The sequence below is a fragment of the Pleurodeles waltl genome, chromosome 7 (assembly GCF_031143425.1).
Source record: "Pleurodeles waltl isolate 20211129_DDA chromosome 7, aPleWal1.hap1.20221129, whole genome shotgun sequence".
Classification (NCBI taxonomy): Eukaryota; Metazoa; Chordata; class Amphibia; order Caudata; family Salamandridae; genus Pleurodeles; species Pleurodeles waltl.
In genome coordinates this window covers 1,361,600,860-1,361,615,948 of record NC_090446.1, presented here as the reverse complement: position 1 = coordinate 1,361,615,948, position 15,089 = coordinate 1,361,600,860, and the positions used below count along the sequence as shown (strand labels likewise).

General features: G+C 45.1%; 1 protein-coding gene across 6 annotated transcripts in view; it reads left to right on the top strand.

Moving 5' to 3' along the window:
• Positions 1 to 15,089, top strand: part of TEAD2 (TEA domain transcription factor 2) — a 141,003-nt gene that overhangs the window by 83,717 nt on the left and 42,197 nt on the right. For 4 of the 6 annotated variants that reach the window (XM_069200811.1, XM_069200808.1, XM_069200809.1 and 1 more), the window contains exons 3-5: positions 1,896 to 1,960; positions 13,809 to 13,871; positions 14,485 to 14,529. In XM_069200811.1, the coding sequence (XP_069056912.1) occupies positions 1,896 to 1,960; positions 13,809 to 13,871; positions 14,485 to 14,529 (173 nt within the window). The remainder of the gene's footprint in view (positions 1 to 1,895; positions 1,961 to 13,808; positions 13,872 to 14,484; positions 14,530 to 15,089) is intronic. The other 2 variants (XM_069200813.1, XM_069200812.1) reach the window with 1 other exon arrangement.

The following is a 15,089-nucleotide window of genomic DNA, read 5'->3' as shown; positions in this document are numbered from 1 at the left end:
AGCCCAGTAGGGCTCTGCTTTGGGCACCCTTAAAGGGTATTTATCTTCCATTTTCACCTTTCTTAGGCTCCCTGATCAGCCCTCACTCTTTAAATCACTCATTGCGAGTAGCTTCCTAAAAGGGCTCACCCATTTATTTCCTCCCACTCCATTATCATGCCTCAGTGGGACCTTAATCTTGTGCTTACTTATTTGATGTGTACCCCCTTTGAGCCAATGCATATTGTCTCTGGCGGCTCCTCACCTTCAAAACTGTCTTTCTGGTCACTATCGCCTCTGCTCGCAGGGTGAGTGAGCTTCAGGCCCTTTCCTCAAAACCTCCATACTTGTCTGTACATCCTGATAAGGTAGTGCTACGCTCTAGAGCTCCCTTCCTTCCTAAGGTGGTAACACCATTTCATGTAGGCCAGTCCATCACTTTGCCTACCTTCTACACACCCCCACATCCTTCCCATGAGGAGGAGAGACTCCACCGTCTGGACCCAAAAAGAGCATTGGCGTTCTATCTCAATCGTACTAAAGATTTCCGGGTGAACAATCAACTCTTCGTTGGCTATGTGGGTGCGAAAAAAGGGATGGTGGTGCAATAGCGTACCATCTCTCAATGGGTGCTTCTTTGCATCAAAATGTGCTACGCTTTGGCTAAGAAGCAACCTCCTGAAGGCTTGTGTGCTCATTCCACCAGAGCAACTGCTGCTTCCACTGCGTTAGCACTCGGAGTTCCTATCCTGGATATATGTCAGGCAGCTATGTGGGCATCCCTGCACACGTTTGCTAAGCATTACTGCCTGGATAGTCAGGTCCGTCAAGACGGCTACTATGGTCGTTCGGTCCTGCAGGACTTTCTTGTATGATTTTAGTTTGCAGCCCACCACCGAGGATGGCATTGCTTGGGTTTCTATTCTAAGGTAAGGAATCTGCAACTAGAAGTCTCTATCAGATGTACAAGTTACTTACCTTTGGTAACAAAATATCTAGTAGAGACATATTCTAGTTGCAGATTCCTTACCGTTCACCTATCCTCCCTGCTTGCGAACTGATTTCTAGGGACAGGGATTCCCCATTCAGGTCCTTAGCCCTGGCGCACCAATCTCATTGTTCTTAGCGGCTCTGCGCTCTGGCGTGGAAAGTCGTTAAAAGAAACTGACGTCACTGCGCAAGGGCAGCGTCTATGTACTACTCCCGACGTCAACACTACACCTGCGGAGTCGACCGACGCGCAAGAGTATTGCTCAAAGAAAAATCTCTGGATCCGGTCTGACACCTGGGGGAAAATTCTAAGGTAAGGAATCTGCAAATAGAATATGTCTCTACCAGATATTTCATTACCCAAGGTAATTAACTTGTACATTAAATGAAGAACATTCTAATAACAGTCTGTGCTTATCACTATATGACTGTTTGAAATAAAGTACATTACCCGGCATGCACCACGTGCATGTCTAGCCTTCTCTCACTATAACATTATACCAAAAAAAACTACCCCAGGTATGTCAATCCATCCACTGGCTTGACCATCCATCTCTGACACACTGTATCCCTGCACGGGTCAGTGAACACTCCAAGGAATTTCTGTCCTTTTCTCTCAATGCCTCGCAGCATGGAATAAATATGAGCCCCAGGTATTCGTTTCTATTTGGCTTGATTCTCGCTGTGTATCGTATAATGATTATTGGTGAAGACAGCGTGAGTCTCCTTGTTGTGGTGAATTGAGGTGGCTGGAAATGGTGTGGCATTCCTGTACAGTGCCCGACCTTTCTTTTGTGACTGTGGGAGCTTGAGCCGAGACATGTTAGTAATAATGGCGCCTTGTGTCTCCAAAGCTATGTAACTATTCTGGTCTTTCCCTGAGAATGATTTTCTCACCGTCTCTTACTTTTCTTGTTCTTTTCCAGGCCGCAATGAATTGATAGCTCGATATATCAAACTGCGAACGGGGAAGACGCGCACTAGAAAACAGGTAGGCGTCCAGATCCATGGACCCACAAAACTATGTGTCTTTTTTTCGTTACCTTAGAGGCAATAGTAGGAATCACTGGTGCAGTCCACCCCAATCGGCTTCCAATGTACAATCATGTTGTGTGGGAGATGCCGTAGTTTGTCATCTAAGGTTTGTGCCCATATTGTATGCTGCAGTGTCTTTGATTAAGTCAATTTTAGTGCAGTTTCTGGTATCCTAAGTAGCGACTACTTTGCCTGCATGAAACTGTTTAGCAATAGTTTAGAGGTTTAACTCGCAGAAGCCCTTCTGCCTACGGCTGCCAAAGGGACGTGGCTTGATTGAAGAGAATACAGATATGTGAGCAAAAGTGGCCCATACGTGGATGAAATGATTTCAGTGACAGAACTGTGTTTTGTACTCCTCCTAATTTATTTTAATTATTTCTGTTGCTTTGGCGTGTGAAGTACCTGTTAATATCGTTTGTGCATTGCACCCTCTTGTGATGCCAAATAACTTACTTCACCATCATGGCTAGATGTTCAGGAGACGTAGTTAAGGCATTTACACCTTTTTGCCATTGTCATGGACTGAGACATTCCACTTGTCTCAAGCACTTACATTTTATTTCTGCCCCCCCATTACTTAATCAGGTTGGAAAAGCCCACTAAGAAATTCCTTCTGGAGTAAAATTTTCATTTGGATGTGAATTTTTGTGTGTGAATTATCTTGGACTGATTTTACTTATCTTTTGGTTTGCCTGATGATGTGTGTTACCACTGGGTATTTCATGAATTCACATGAATTGGCTTTTCTCTGTTAAGGCTCGGGCCGTTTTTTAAAACTCGCAATAGCTATTAATGAAGCTATGCCACTTATCCTCAAGACTACTAAGGTGTTCTCTTTAATTGTCCTGAAGAATACCCCCTCTGATGCACAACTGACACGCTCCTTCAGTGGGTGGAAATGCTGACAATACTTCTGCCTGTATCAGAAGGACTAAGTCGGGTTAACACATTTCTTGGAAACGGAATGGTCTTGTCCCAGCTGTCGAGACTTTGTATTTTGACCAGGCTTTCATATAAAATAATTGTGAATGTTATGCATGGATTTCTGTTTGTTTTATACATCTATTTTGGCACTGCACGAGTGCTTTTGCACTTATCAGGGAGCCACTCATCAGAAACCATTCCAACCTTGATTGGTGGAATGTTTCTATAAACTATCATCTATGACTTTTAACTCCTGTGTGTGCTTTCGAAATATTTTCTTTTTTTTTTATACGCAATAAGTGAATCCGACAGAACTACTTTGTGTGATACATTATTCATCCCATCAGATCTCTTTTTCTCACTGATGTGATTCTCTTTAATTCCCATCTCTTTTCCGCCAATCCTTATCCACAGCCCTGCTTCTCACCTCCGTGCAGTATTTATTCACATATTCAGTTCTGTCACTCTTTCACACTAGCAATTCTTTGTAGCCATCAGGTAGATACTGAGGGGACTGAAACTATATAATTATGTGTACATTTTTGCGTCCAGCCTTGCAGCTATTGTTAGCTTGTGCTAAGTCCTGGAAAGTCCCTAATTCTCCTTGACTGCTCCTAACTGGAAACACTTGAACCAGTATCTGCATCCTAAATAGTACTGGATCTTTACTGGGAGGCTTTCCTCTGCATGTTTTTGCACGTATGTGATGTAATAAAAGGGATTTGAATCTGTACTTACTCAATATGCTGCATTTACCTCGCTTCAAATTTGCCAGAAGACCCTTACAGACAATGCTTCAGCAGAAATGGGAATTCTGCCCATTTAGTTACTGTGTGTATAGCTCAATGTTGCCTTTAATGCCTAGACATACAGATGATTGACCAAGGACTAGGTACTCTGTATGATTCAGAGTTGCCTAGATATGGTGAGAGTAGTACCTCCCCTTGGTAGAAAGACTATTCTTCTGGTGGGGATGATTTATTTAAGCTAAACAGTATTCTGAAGCCTTCAGTACCTGGTGTGCAGGAATACCACCTCAGGCTGAAGCTAATCAGGCTTTAGCCTACAGCCAGATTCTTCTTCAAGTCTCCAACCAGCGACTTCATTTCAAGAGTTTGTAAGAACATGCCCATATTTATTAGAAGTTCCTGATTTGTCCATTCCTGATGGGACTCATGGTCGGTAAGATTTCTGGCAAAGCCCACACCATGGACAATAGCATTCTTAAGAACTTCTATATTTTCACAAGTCATAGAGCCTTTGTTCGTCTGATCTGAGTGCCGACCAACCTCAACCATGTTACTGGGTTGTAGTGCTGCTTCCCATTTTATCTATTGGATACACTCTGGCCTTTCTGAGTACTCTTTTGCAAGAGTGGCAAGAACACTTTCTTCAGATCTTCTCAGTTTTGAAATCATGTCTCTCAATTCAACCTAAGAACGCCCATTGCCAAAATTGATTGTCAATCCATGTCTAGCCGTTTTAGCTTCAGAGTAAGGGGTTCCCAATATTTTAGCTCACCTTTAAGGATGCTTAAGCCCTCTTCCTTTCTCTTTCCAGTCCACAGAATCACGTAAATTATGCGATTAGATCTCTGCAGGTCTCATTAGCAGCCTTTTTCATGGTTGAATGATATTTTGACTCCTCTGAAGTGACTTGTTTGGATTTTAGTAGCACAGGATTATACATGGCATGATCCAGCGGGATATAGGTTGTTTTGAAGCCACCATTCTTGTATGACTATGGGTATAATTATTGAATGTTGGCTTGCTTGAAAACCTAAGGCCTTTAGTCTTGTCCAAGTAATACCTTAGTGACCACTTAACATGGGCCTTTCAACTGGTGAAATAAGGTTAAGTAAGAACTATGGAAATTAAATTTAACATTAGTAAGAGGCAAGGGGAATCAGAGGGGATAAGGAAAGACAAAATGGGATGCTGAGACGTGTGCAAAGGATCAGACATGGTCATCCTTGGATTTGTTTTTTTGAACAAACACTGGGCACAGGTTATGTGTGAACAAAGGAACAAAAGTAGCCAGATGGAAAGCTTGCACTTCAGAAGGTTAGGATCATGGGTAGATTTTGAGGCAGGGTTTAACTTGTGGAGGTAGGCTTCACTTGATTACCATGGAGAACATTTTCAAAACCAAAATAAAAAACCTCCCAACTCAGTGCTAGGGCCTTCCGAGTGAAGCAGTGAGTTCCCACATTTGAGGGCAGCTTCCAAAAAGGCCTCCATCAAGATGGTCTATTCAGTTGGCATTATTTACTGCAGCTCTATGCTCTTCATCTGTCTCATAATATATTTCAAATCAGCAACGTTGCATTGAGGGCTCACACTTCTTTATTTCCCAAGGTAATTTTGAACTTCCATATTATTTCTCTCATTGTGGTCTTCCCAAATCCTACTTGGTCAGTTGAGGGATTTTCTTTCACATTTCTTTTGTTAAGAGCCTGATGATGTTGGAAAAGCTGTACAACTGTTCTGCTGAAATGTACCTACTTCAGAAAAATCTGCTCCTTGGTGGATAGCTCAGCGATCAGCTCTTGCTTGCTACCAGAAGGTAATACTCCTTCTGCGTAATCCACATAGAAAGCATCACATAGCACTGGACCCGCATACCTGAACAGCCACATAAACCTTTAATAGCCTGCAAGAGACCTACGCTCAGCCACACAGTCATTTGCACACTGCCTCGGATCCACAAAAGCAGAGCAGAAGGCCGCTGGTCCTCATACATTGCACTCAAAATATGGAATGACCTCACACAACACATCAGAGCCTCCTTCTCCTCACTTCGAGTTCCACAAAAGACTGAAGACCTGTCTTCAAATAATTTGTTGGGGACCACACACCTACACACCTCCTTAACCGCTCGGCCACCCTCGTTGGTGAGTAGTGCACCATATAAATCGACATAACATCCCAAAGCCGACTCGACGAGTTTTGGACAACTATTTCTGCCTTAATGAAGAACATTACTGTAACTGAAATTTTAACGTAGGCAACCTTAAAATTACTCTGTACTCTTACCTTTACTGCTTGGTTTCTGAGAGTTGTCTCAAGTTGGCAAATCCTCACATCCATACCAATTTGGTCAGCAAGCCGTTTTCAGTATCTTATCCAAATTCCCATTGTTTACACCTCTATGCTATATTTATGAATATCAGAGTACCTCATAATGAGGAAGAATAATGTCGTTAAAGTAATTGTACTTCTCCATTATGGATATCAGTTTTCAATTGACATGACATTTCACCACTTATTCCCCTATGAACTTGGAAGATAGTTGTGCTGTTAGGATAACAATTCTTACTCTGCTCTTTCATTTGGAATGATTTGTTCCAACTAATACTGCTCTGCACTTTTAAGATACTGGCGAGCGAGCTATTTGTAACACTTCCATCTTTTATATTTCCTTTTTAAAAAATGGGCTTAAAGGCATTTTCAGTTTGCCACGTTCAGATTTTAAATGGATGTTGCCTTAAACTAAAAACACAAAATGTTGCCTTTAGGAATGGAACTGTTTCTCTAGTATATTTACCTTTATCCTGTGTTTGTGAACTAATAAACCTGAGACTAAGTAGTGCCAAATCGTCTTGATTTCAGCTTCAGTGCCCAAAAAAGATGGTTATGGGAAGTCACTACATCAAGAATACCAGAAAAGCCTGGTAAATTACTTTGCCTTATCCTTCCTGTGGTCAGCTGTCAGCTCCTGTCTCCCAATTCTTCTTTTTATTTTTTTTATTTTTACAAAACTTTTTATTTCACTTAATACAACCAAAACCGCAAAAGTATTAAACATAAAATTTTGTAGCTTCACAATTTCACCATTAATGTGTGATTTCCCCATGGTACCAATGCCCCCCTCCACCCACCCCAACATAGTTTAAAGACTCATTAGATGTTGAAAGTCTCATACATTGGGCGTCATGTCCCATGGATTCCAGTGGGGCACATAGCCCTCCTCACCCCCGATAATCATTCCACCCGCCCCATATTTTAGCCAATTTGTTTTTGGACAACCCCTGCCCTCATACACCACCCTTTCTGCAACCATGCACCAATCCATGTCCTCTTTCCAGTCACAAAACTGTGGTGCCAGTTCAGCCCTCCAGCAGCGGGCAATATTGTTTTGGCAACCCTCAATCCCAGTGTCATCAAATCTGGACCATTCGGTTAAGATCTGTGTCATCCCAAATATTTAGGAGGCACCACTTTGCGGTTGCCTCCATATTACTTCCTCTCACTGTATTAAAGCAAGCCACTTCAGACTCTCAATATTGCTATATGGCAAGATCCTTCCAAATCACATGAAATAATTTTCCCACTTGGCCACATTTTCTTAGACATATTGTAGTTTGTGCCCTTCTCATCTTTTCCATGGTAGTACAGGCATAGTAACATCTAATACAGAATTTTTAATTGTACCAACCTAAACCTATATGGTATGGCCACCTCTCGAGGAAAAGTCAGGGCCATCCATCACTCGTCATCCTTCTCCTCACCAAGGTCTTGTTCACATTTTGTTTGCTGTGTGACTAGGGTGTCAGGGAAGTTATTCAGTATTTTATGGTAGGTAAGGGAGATTGCCTTCTGAGACATTAGATCGTCCAACAGTCTTCTCTTCTAGTGGGGAAACTTCTGTGAGGTCCTCCCCATTCGCTATCGCCTTCATTAAGGCGTGGCATCTTTGCAAGTATCCGCATGTCCCAGTGGAAGCTATCCAATACTCTTTTTGCAGCTCTGCAAACAGAATCACCTCCCCAGTTCACAGGTCCCCCACTCTGGACAGGCCGATCAGATCCCATTTGTCAAAGCCCTTCTGCTTTCCCAATGTGCCCAATCATGCCGAGTCCCACAGGGGGGTGGCTTGCATGAGTTTATCCCTCTAACCCAAGGACTTTGAGCTATGTGCAATAGTGACAGTGTGACTGGGCGTGTTATTTTTTCCTCCAAAGAGTGCCCGAAGGTAGCCCCCTGGTTGCATTACCTATCTATCCATACGGTAAGCTGGTTCCGGTCAGAGGCATAAACCCAGTGATTCACTACCACTGGCTGCACTGGCCAATAATATTTCTCTACATCAGTTAGGGCAATCCTACCATCGTAGCAGTGACTTGTCAGCTTTTTAAGTGCAATCTTTGGTATCCCACTGTCCCACAGCATTGTTTGGATTTCCCTGTCAATGGCATGAAAATAGAATTGTGGAGCTGGATAGGGCGTATTCTGGAGTGCATAAAGAAACAGGGCCACACCATAATTTCAAATAGCACCACTTTCCCAAGGAGTGACAATAGCGGAGCTCTCCACTGTTGTGCGTCACGCTTCAAGCGCTTGTGCGAGGGTTAGAAGTTATGCCCAAATAAGACACCTAGGTCTGCTGTGATGTATATTTCCAAATAGCAAAAACCCTCAGTTACTACCCTAGCCTCCTAGTTGCGTGGATGTTGTGGTGCATTGCCGCTGATAAAGTAAATCTGGGATTTGTTTTAGTTGATAGTATGTCCTGAATGGTAGCAATCCAGTCTGAAAATGTGCATTATCCTGTCAAGCATCATAACTGGGTCAGTCACCCACATAGGGAGGCTCTATTTTCCCAGTCCTCTGTCCACCGCAGTCCCCTAATCAATGGGTCTTGCCTAATCCAGGCCGCTGAGGGCTCGAAGATCAGGGCGAAGATCAACAGGGAAAGCAGGCAGCCCCGTTGTGTACTACCTTGAAGACGGAACACTGAAAACTTGCCACTGTTCACCTTCACCAGCTCTAGAGATTCTGCATTTGAGTGGAATCCATTTCGTGAAGGGGGGACTGACACCTAGTCTGTCAAGGACCACAAATAGAAATGGCCATTCAACTGTGTCAAAGGCCAGACGTGCGTCAAGAGACAGCACCAGTGCATTTTCGTGGAGCCTCGCTGTCCGTCTTAAAATGCCTTGGAGGCCCCGCAAGTTAGGTGCTGTGCTGCGTCCTGGCATAAAGCCCGATTGATCCAGTTGGACCGAGGTGTTGATCACCTGGATTAAGAGCAAAGCCAATAGTTTGACTAGAATTTTACATTCTGCGTTCAGCAGGGAAATTGGCCTCTATAAGGCGCATACGCTGGGAGGTTTTCCTTCTTTATGTGTAACCACGATGCTGGCCAACCTTTGATCCCAAGACAAGGATCCCTTCCCTTGACTTTCTGTAGACATGTGCAGTAGGTGTGGTGCTATCTTGGCTGCTGTAAGTTTGTGGAGCTCTCTAGGAAGACTGTTGGGGGTCACCACATTACCAAACTCTAAGTCACTGATAGCTTGTATTATTTCAGACTCCGCAAGGTCTTCGTCTAAAAAGGGTTTTTGTGATTGTGCAAGGCCTGGGAGCTGTATGTCCACTAAAACGCCCAGCGTAGCTGCTGATGTCGGTGAATAGATTTGTGAGAAAAATACTGCAAAGGTCTCTGCCACTTTCTGCCTGCCCCTCACTCTTTCCGTTAATATTGCTGGGACCCATCAATAGTCTCTCTCTCTCTCTCTCTCTCTCTCTCTCTCTCTCTCTCTCTCTCTCTCTCTCTCTCTCTCTCTCTCTCTCTCTCTCTCTCTCTCTCTCTCTCTCTCTCTCTCTCTCTCTCTCTCTCTCTCTCTCTCTCTCTCTCTCTCTCTCTCTCTCTCTCTCCCCCTCTCTCTCTCCCTCTCCCTCTCCCTCTCCCTCTCCCTCTCCCTCTCCCTCCCTCTCTCCCTCTCTCCCTCCCCAGACCAGAAGCTTCCCAGCCTTATATTCGACCTCGTAGACGCAGTGTTGGGTAGCCCAATGGCTACCCTAACTGCTTCTTTCGCAATATCGCTGTATTCCTTCTGTTTGAGTGTCAGCTTGTGATGCCAACCTTCACCTTCTGCTGCTGAGTTTAGCCTCCAGCTCCAGGATCTCCCTTTTGAGCATCTCGAGACGGGCTCTTTTTTCTTTTCTATGTCCTAGTACTAGAGAGAGGCCCTGGCCCTTTATGACTGCCTTATATGCCTCCCAGACAGTGGTTAATTTGTGCTTGTTGTTTCCGGTGCTGAGCACCGGCGCTTATTCTTCTGCCTCAAGCTTTTGCTGCAAGCAAAAGATACATATGGGAAAGACGGAGGAAGAAAAAAGCGGCACAAAAGGAGAAAGCAGAAAGCTGCAAGAGTGAGATGAAGGAGCAGGGAGTGGCTTTAAAAGGATTGAAGAGGCCTGAGATGGCTTCAGGATTACACTGCATCAGTATTCCGTCTTCCCACATTTAATTGCAGCAGCCGCGAGCTTCTAAGAAGAGCTTAGGGCACCAACACGTTTTTATTTCCAAATGAAGAATAAGGTACTCAGGTCCGCAAACATTGCATCGTGTAATCTTGGAGGGATATATATTGAGACTATCTTTAGTGTTTTGCCCTCCCATGTCCCAATTATTGCCACATATATTCCATGTGAGTCAGACCAAACTTGGTTTATGGTGGAGGGCAGTGTCCTTCGTGTAAGGATTCCCACCCCCTTGGAGCCCGTGGTGTAGTCTGCGTGGGATACCATTTTGTAGCCCTACCTGTCTGAAGCCTGGTACACATTTACTTGAAGATGTGTCTCCTGAAGGAGAACGATAGTTGGAGAGTGTCTCTTTAGGAATTGCAGTACGACCCCTTTCTTTATCTTGTTCCGAAGTCCATTGACGTTCCAGGAGAGCCCCCTAAAAGTGGTCTCTGCTAACTTTGTTTCCATGAGCACTCAGGGAACAAAAGGCCATGAGGGGGCCTGCCTCATGACCGAGATGGGACCTGGTAGTGGGGTTATTTTCTGAGGGGGTGGCCATGTATGATGAAAAAATACACTTAGAACCTCTAAACAAGTGCACTCGTAACTCAGTCAAACAACTTTAACATCTCCCCCCTCCCTGCCTCGTGGACTTGAACTTGTCCGCTTACCCATCAGTGCAGAGCACCTGTTGCCCCAACATAACGTGATTACCTATAAGTTACAAGGTCCAACTCCTCAATATCCTCCATCTGTTCCCCTCTAAGTAGGAAGTGGTATAACATTTATTATAGTCTTCCATGTTGTGTCTCTGCAGTAATTGCAGCAGCTTCTCCACTATGCCCTATCGGTCACATCAAAGTCAGGGCAAAACTGGATGGACTTCTGGTAACATTAAACTGTGCTTGTAGTATCGCATCCCAATTTCTGTAGTGAAAAATAAGGATGATGATTGGGTGAGGCGGATCTCCCGGTCGTGTTTGGATTCTAGAAACTCTGTGGGCGCTCGACTGAGAACTATTTCGAGAGGCCACGTGGTTGCCATTTGTTCAGTATCAGGTCTTCAACAAATAGGTCCACAGCTAGTCCCTCAGATTGCTCAGGCACTCATACTGTACGAATATTGTTCAACTATGATCAGCCTTCATAGTCTTCTAATCGAGCCTTCAGAGGCTTGGTGATAGTCTTCAATTCACTGACTTGGGCTTTCAGGGTCACTGGGTCGTCCTTAAGGGCTTTGATGGAGTCCTCCACTTCATTTCTGTCGCCCATGTTGTGCAGATCAGCACATACTAGTGTTACCTCTGTCGTGACTGTTCTGGCCTCCAAGGAGGTCTGCACCCCTTGATTCACTGCGTTATATCATGGAGCATGAGCGGTGGCCCTTCTAGAGGCGTACCATTGCTCGCGGCCTGAGTCCTGTCATCTTGTTGACGCATGCCATCTGGCCCCTACTTCTTGGTGGCCTCGGGCATGAGTAGAAGAATGAGGCTAAGGGCACTGCAGGACTCACTGATGCCTGCCTGGGGGCGGTGACAAAGCCCCCAGAGGCTGGTCTAGTTTCTCGCCTGTTACCCCCTGCCCTCACCTGTGTCTGCATTGCAAGTCCAGATGTGCAACAGGGGCCTCAGCCTGTCAATGCTTCCACATTTACGTGAAGACAAGCACCCTCAGCAGGCTATCAGGTCTGGGGGTATTATCTCCTGGGGGGGGGGTCTCACCCACTGTCCAGTCCCCACTCCCAGTACTCAGTGCTCAAGGTTTGCCACCTCCCCCCGCAGAGCAATCCACTCTCAACAAGCTGTCGCCCGTTTCTTTTGGGGTCACAAGGGGCTCTAGACCATTCTCATTTGAGTACCCTTCTAGTTCTTCACAGTTACATGCACCACTCTTTCCCCAAAGGCTAATGTTGTCTGACAGGGGTACAGTCACTCCTTGAGTACCTTTCATGATTGTCAGCGCTTCTAAATGCAGTACTCACTCTTGGGCCGAGGTCTCTCTCTGTCCTGTATGTCTATTTCGGCACCGCCACAGGACAGTCCAGGGAGAATACCAAAACCAGTTAGACATGTTGTCTCTTACTATCCGCAGCTGCGCCACAAGTAGTGTCTCACCGCAGTATGGCAAACTCAGTCTCCAAAAGCGTTGTGTGCCTGGCAATCGGTTGCGGTTTCTCCAACGTTGGTCATGCCGGCTGCAGTCGGGCACCCCCGGTTCGCAGGGGAGCAGTCATCCCGCTATAATTGGGCCCCTCCTCAGCACCAAACAACTGTCTCAATTTAGCAGCAGGTTCAGTCTGGGTAGTCTCTGGGGCGTGGGTGCCAGGTTAGCCTCTGAGCAATCTTCCACAACACACCGCCGAGTGGAGTCGTGTGCATTCCCCACAGCCTCTCTCCTGTGTCGTCTCTGCCTCTCAGGGCATTCCAGGCTGTTGAAGGGTGCCATCAGCTTTGGAGCAGCCTGGTTGGGCGAGACGGTTACAGCAGACTTCAGTAAGCACCCTTGGGAGCCGCAGATTCCTGGGGTGGGACCTCGCCTCACTCTGTTGCAGGCAAGGCTGGGTCTGGGCCACTCCATACAGACCTCCCTGCAGATATATAACTCAATGTTTGGTATGGAGCTAAGATTTTACAGCAATCGATTCCTCCCGGCGAGAAGTTAGAAATCCCATGTCTGCGCGCCAGGTTGGACGGATATTTTTGCTGATGTTAGGGGATTATCAAGATAGGTGGCCAGACCCACTCTAAGAAGCAGCCATTTTATCCGGTGGTTTGCCACGCCCACCTGTCTCCCAATTTTTAATCTCATGCTTGCTCTTCAATTTACTTTACTTTGTTGTATCTTCAGTTTTGCCCTTTCTTTCACTCTTATGGTTTATATGCCCCCACTCACGTTTGTCCACATCCACTGTATCTTGCCCGTGCAATTGCGCTTTTTTTTGTTTGTATTTTTCCAGCTCATTCCCATCATTGAGATGGTAGTACAGTGTGAACTTTAATCCTTTATAGATCTCTCTGCACAGTCATAATTCCTATGAGTATAAATGTTCTATGCCACTTTCTCTAGTGTAATCACAATTATGAGGTAGAGCGGGTGAGAGGAAAGATCTCTAGCCTCTTCTAAAATATCTCCTTTTGGAGTATGTTGAGAGTTCTCTCTCTCTGCTGTGTCTATAGCTTCTGTTCTTCAATTATATATTTATCTACAGAGACAGTGGCGTTCTTGGGTCTTTCATAATCTTTTGGTGCTTGTGGGGATAAGAAAAATGTTGATCTAAAGAAGATGATACAAATGTGGTCCTTAGAAACCAAACTCAACAATGTATTGCTTGTTTCTGAAAAACTATATCAATACCTTAGCTAATAAAGGCCTTTGAATCATTTTTAAAATGTCTAGACAATCGGCAGCCTTGAGACATTCAAGTTAAGACTTTTCAATAATGTTTTCAGGTTGGTGGTGCCCAGTAATGAAACAAGTCTTGTCTTCTGAATCATTAGATTGTAATCAGCAGATATGTTTGTGTGGTGATCAAAAGATTGTCTACTGTGGCTAGATGTGTATGCCTCAAGTCTCTGTGTAATATCTCTGCTTCTTCTCCCGGTCTGTCTCTTCCCATATCTCCAGGTCTCCAGTCACATACAGGTCCTGGCGCGGAGGAAGTCTCGCGACATCCAGTCTAAGCTGAAGGTGAGTGGCAGACGCTGCAGCTCCTGCTAAGCTTTGCTTTGCTTGCCTCTTCTTTTGCCTCTGTAGCTTCCTCATAACTTGTAACCTATGCAACCACAATGAAATGCCTTCAAAAACCTTTCCTTTAACCAGTGCTTGCCCTAAATTAGGGCTTCAAAAGCAAATGGGAGGGGTGTCGAGAAGATCAGCAAGAGGACACATCCGAATACTTGGAGGCTGTAGATGGGAAATGACTTTCTTGACAGGTGCATTCTGCTTTACTTCCTAGAAAATCCAGAGTTTGTTGCTTAGAGCCATTTAAACAGGCCCCACCCCGTTTCTTTTTGCACAGAGCCCTTGCTCCTGTGAGACCTGGGAATCAGGGTAGGACTGGTGCTGCAGCAGCCAAGAGCGCTCAGCGCTTTGGACTGTCGACCACTCATGTCAGGTTTCTGGGGAGGGGCGACTGTGGTTAAACACAGATGTCTCATATTGAATGGGGATACATGTTAGAAGTTTCCATTAAGTCTGACTAGAACCATGTCTGCGCAACTCGACTTGAACATTTGGAATATGCCCACCGCTCTTTACTTTGTGACATTTATGTTGGGTCATTTTGCTTCTGTTCACACAGGGAGAAGGCCGAGCATCAGAGCCCCAGATGTTCAACCACTATAAGGTACGGGGGGGGGCGTGTTGAGATCACACCCCCAGAGCAGCCTGCTGCGTTTTGTTTCATCGGTTATTAGGGCTGCTCTTGCGGAGATATTCGACCTCAAAGCAGAGGTTGAGAGTGAACACAGTTTTTATGGTAACATGGGCTGAAAGTGTCTCCGAGGTCACCAAGCACAGAGTATTGAGGCTGGTCCGCACTAGTCAGCAGAGGTTTGTGAGGTTTTAGGACCGGGATAGGTGGCTGCCGATCAGATATACAGTATTTTGAAGGATCTGTGTGTCTCATTGCTACGATGAAATGCTGGGGCTGCAGCCCATCCATTAAGGAGTTCCTTACAGTACTGCAACAATAGGGACAGAAGCAGAGATACTTTGAACAAACATTTTATGATCATGGGAGTGTACTGAGGTTTGAGCTTTCCACTGTGCACGTATCACCTGGAAGCTGCTGTATTTGGGTACTTCCTGTGTTAAAAAAAAAAAAAAAAAAAAAATAGGGGGGACTGCATTGGAGCGCACCAACACATTTAAGGCCAGGATAACTTACTATTGTAACGTCAATCC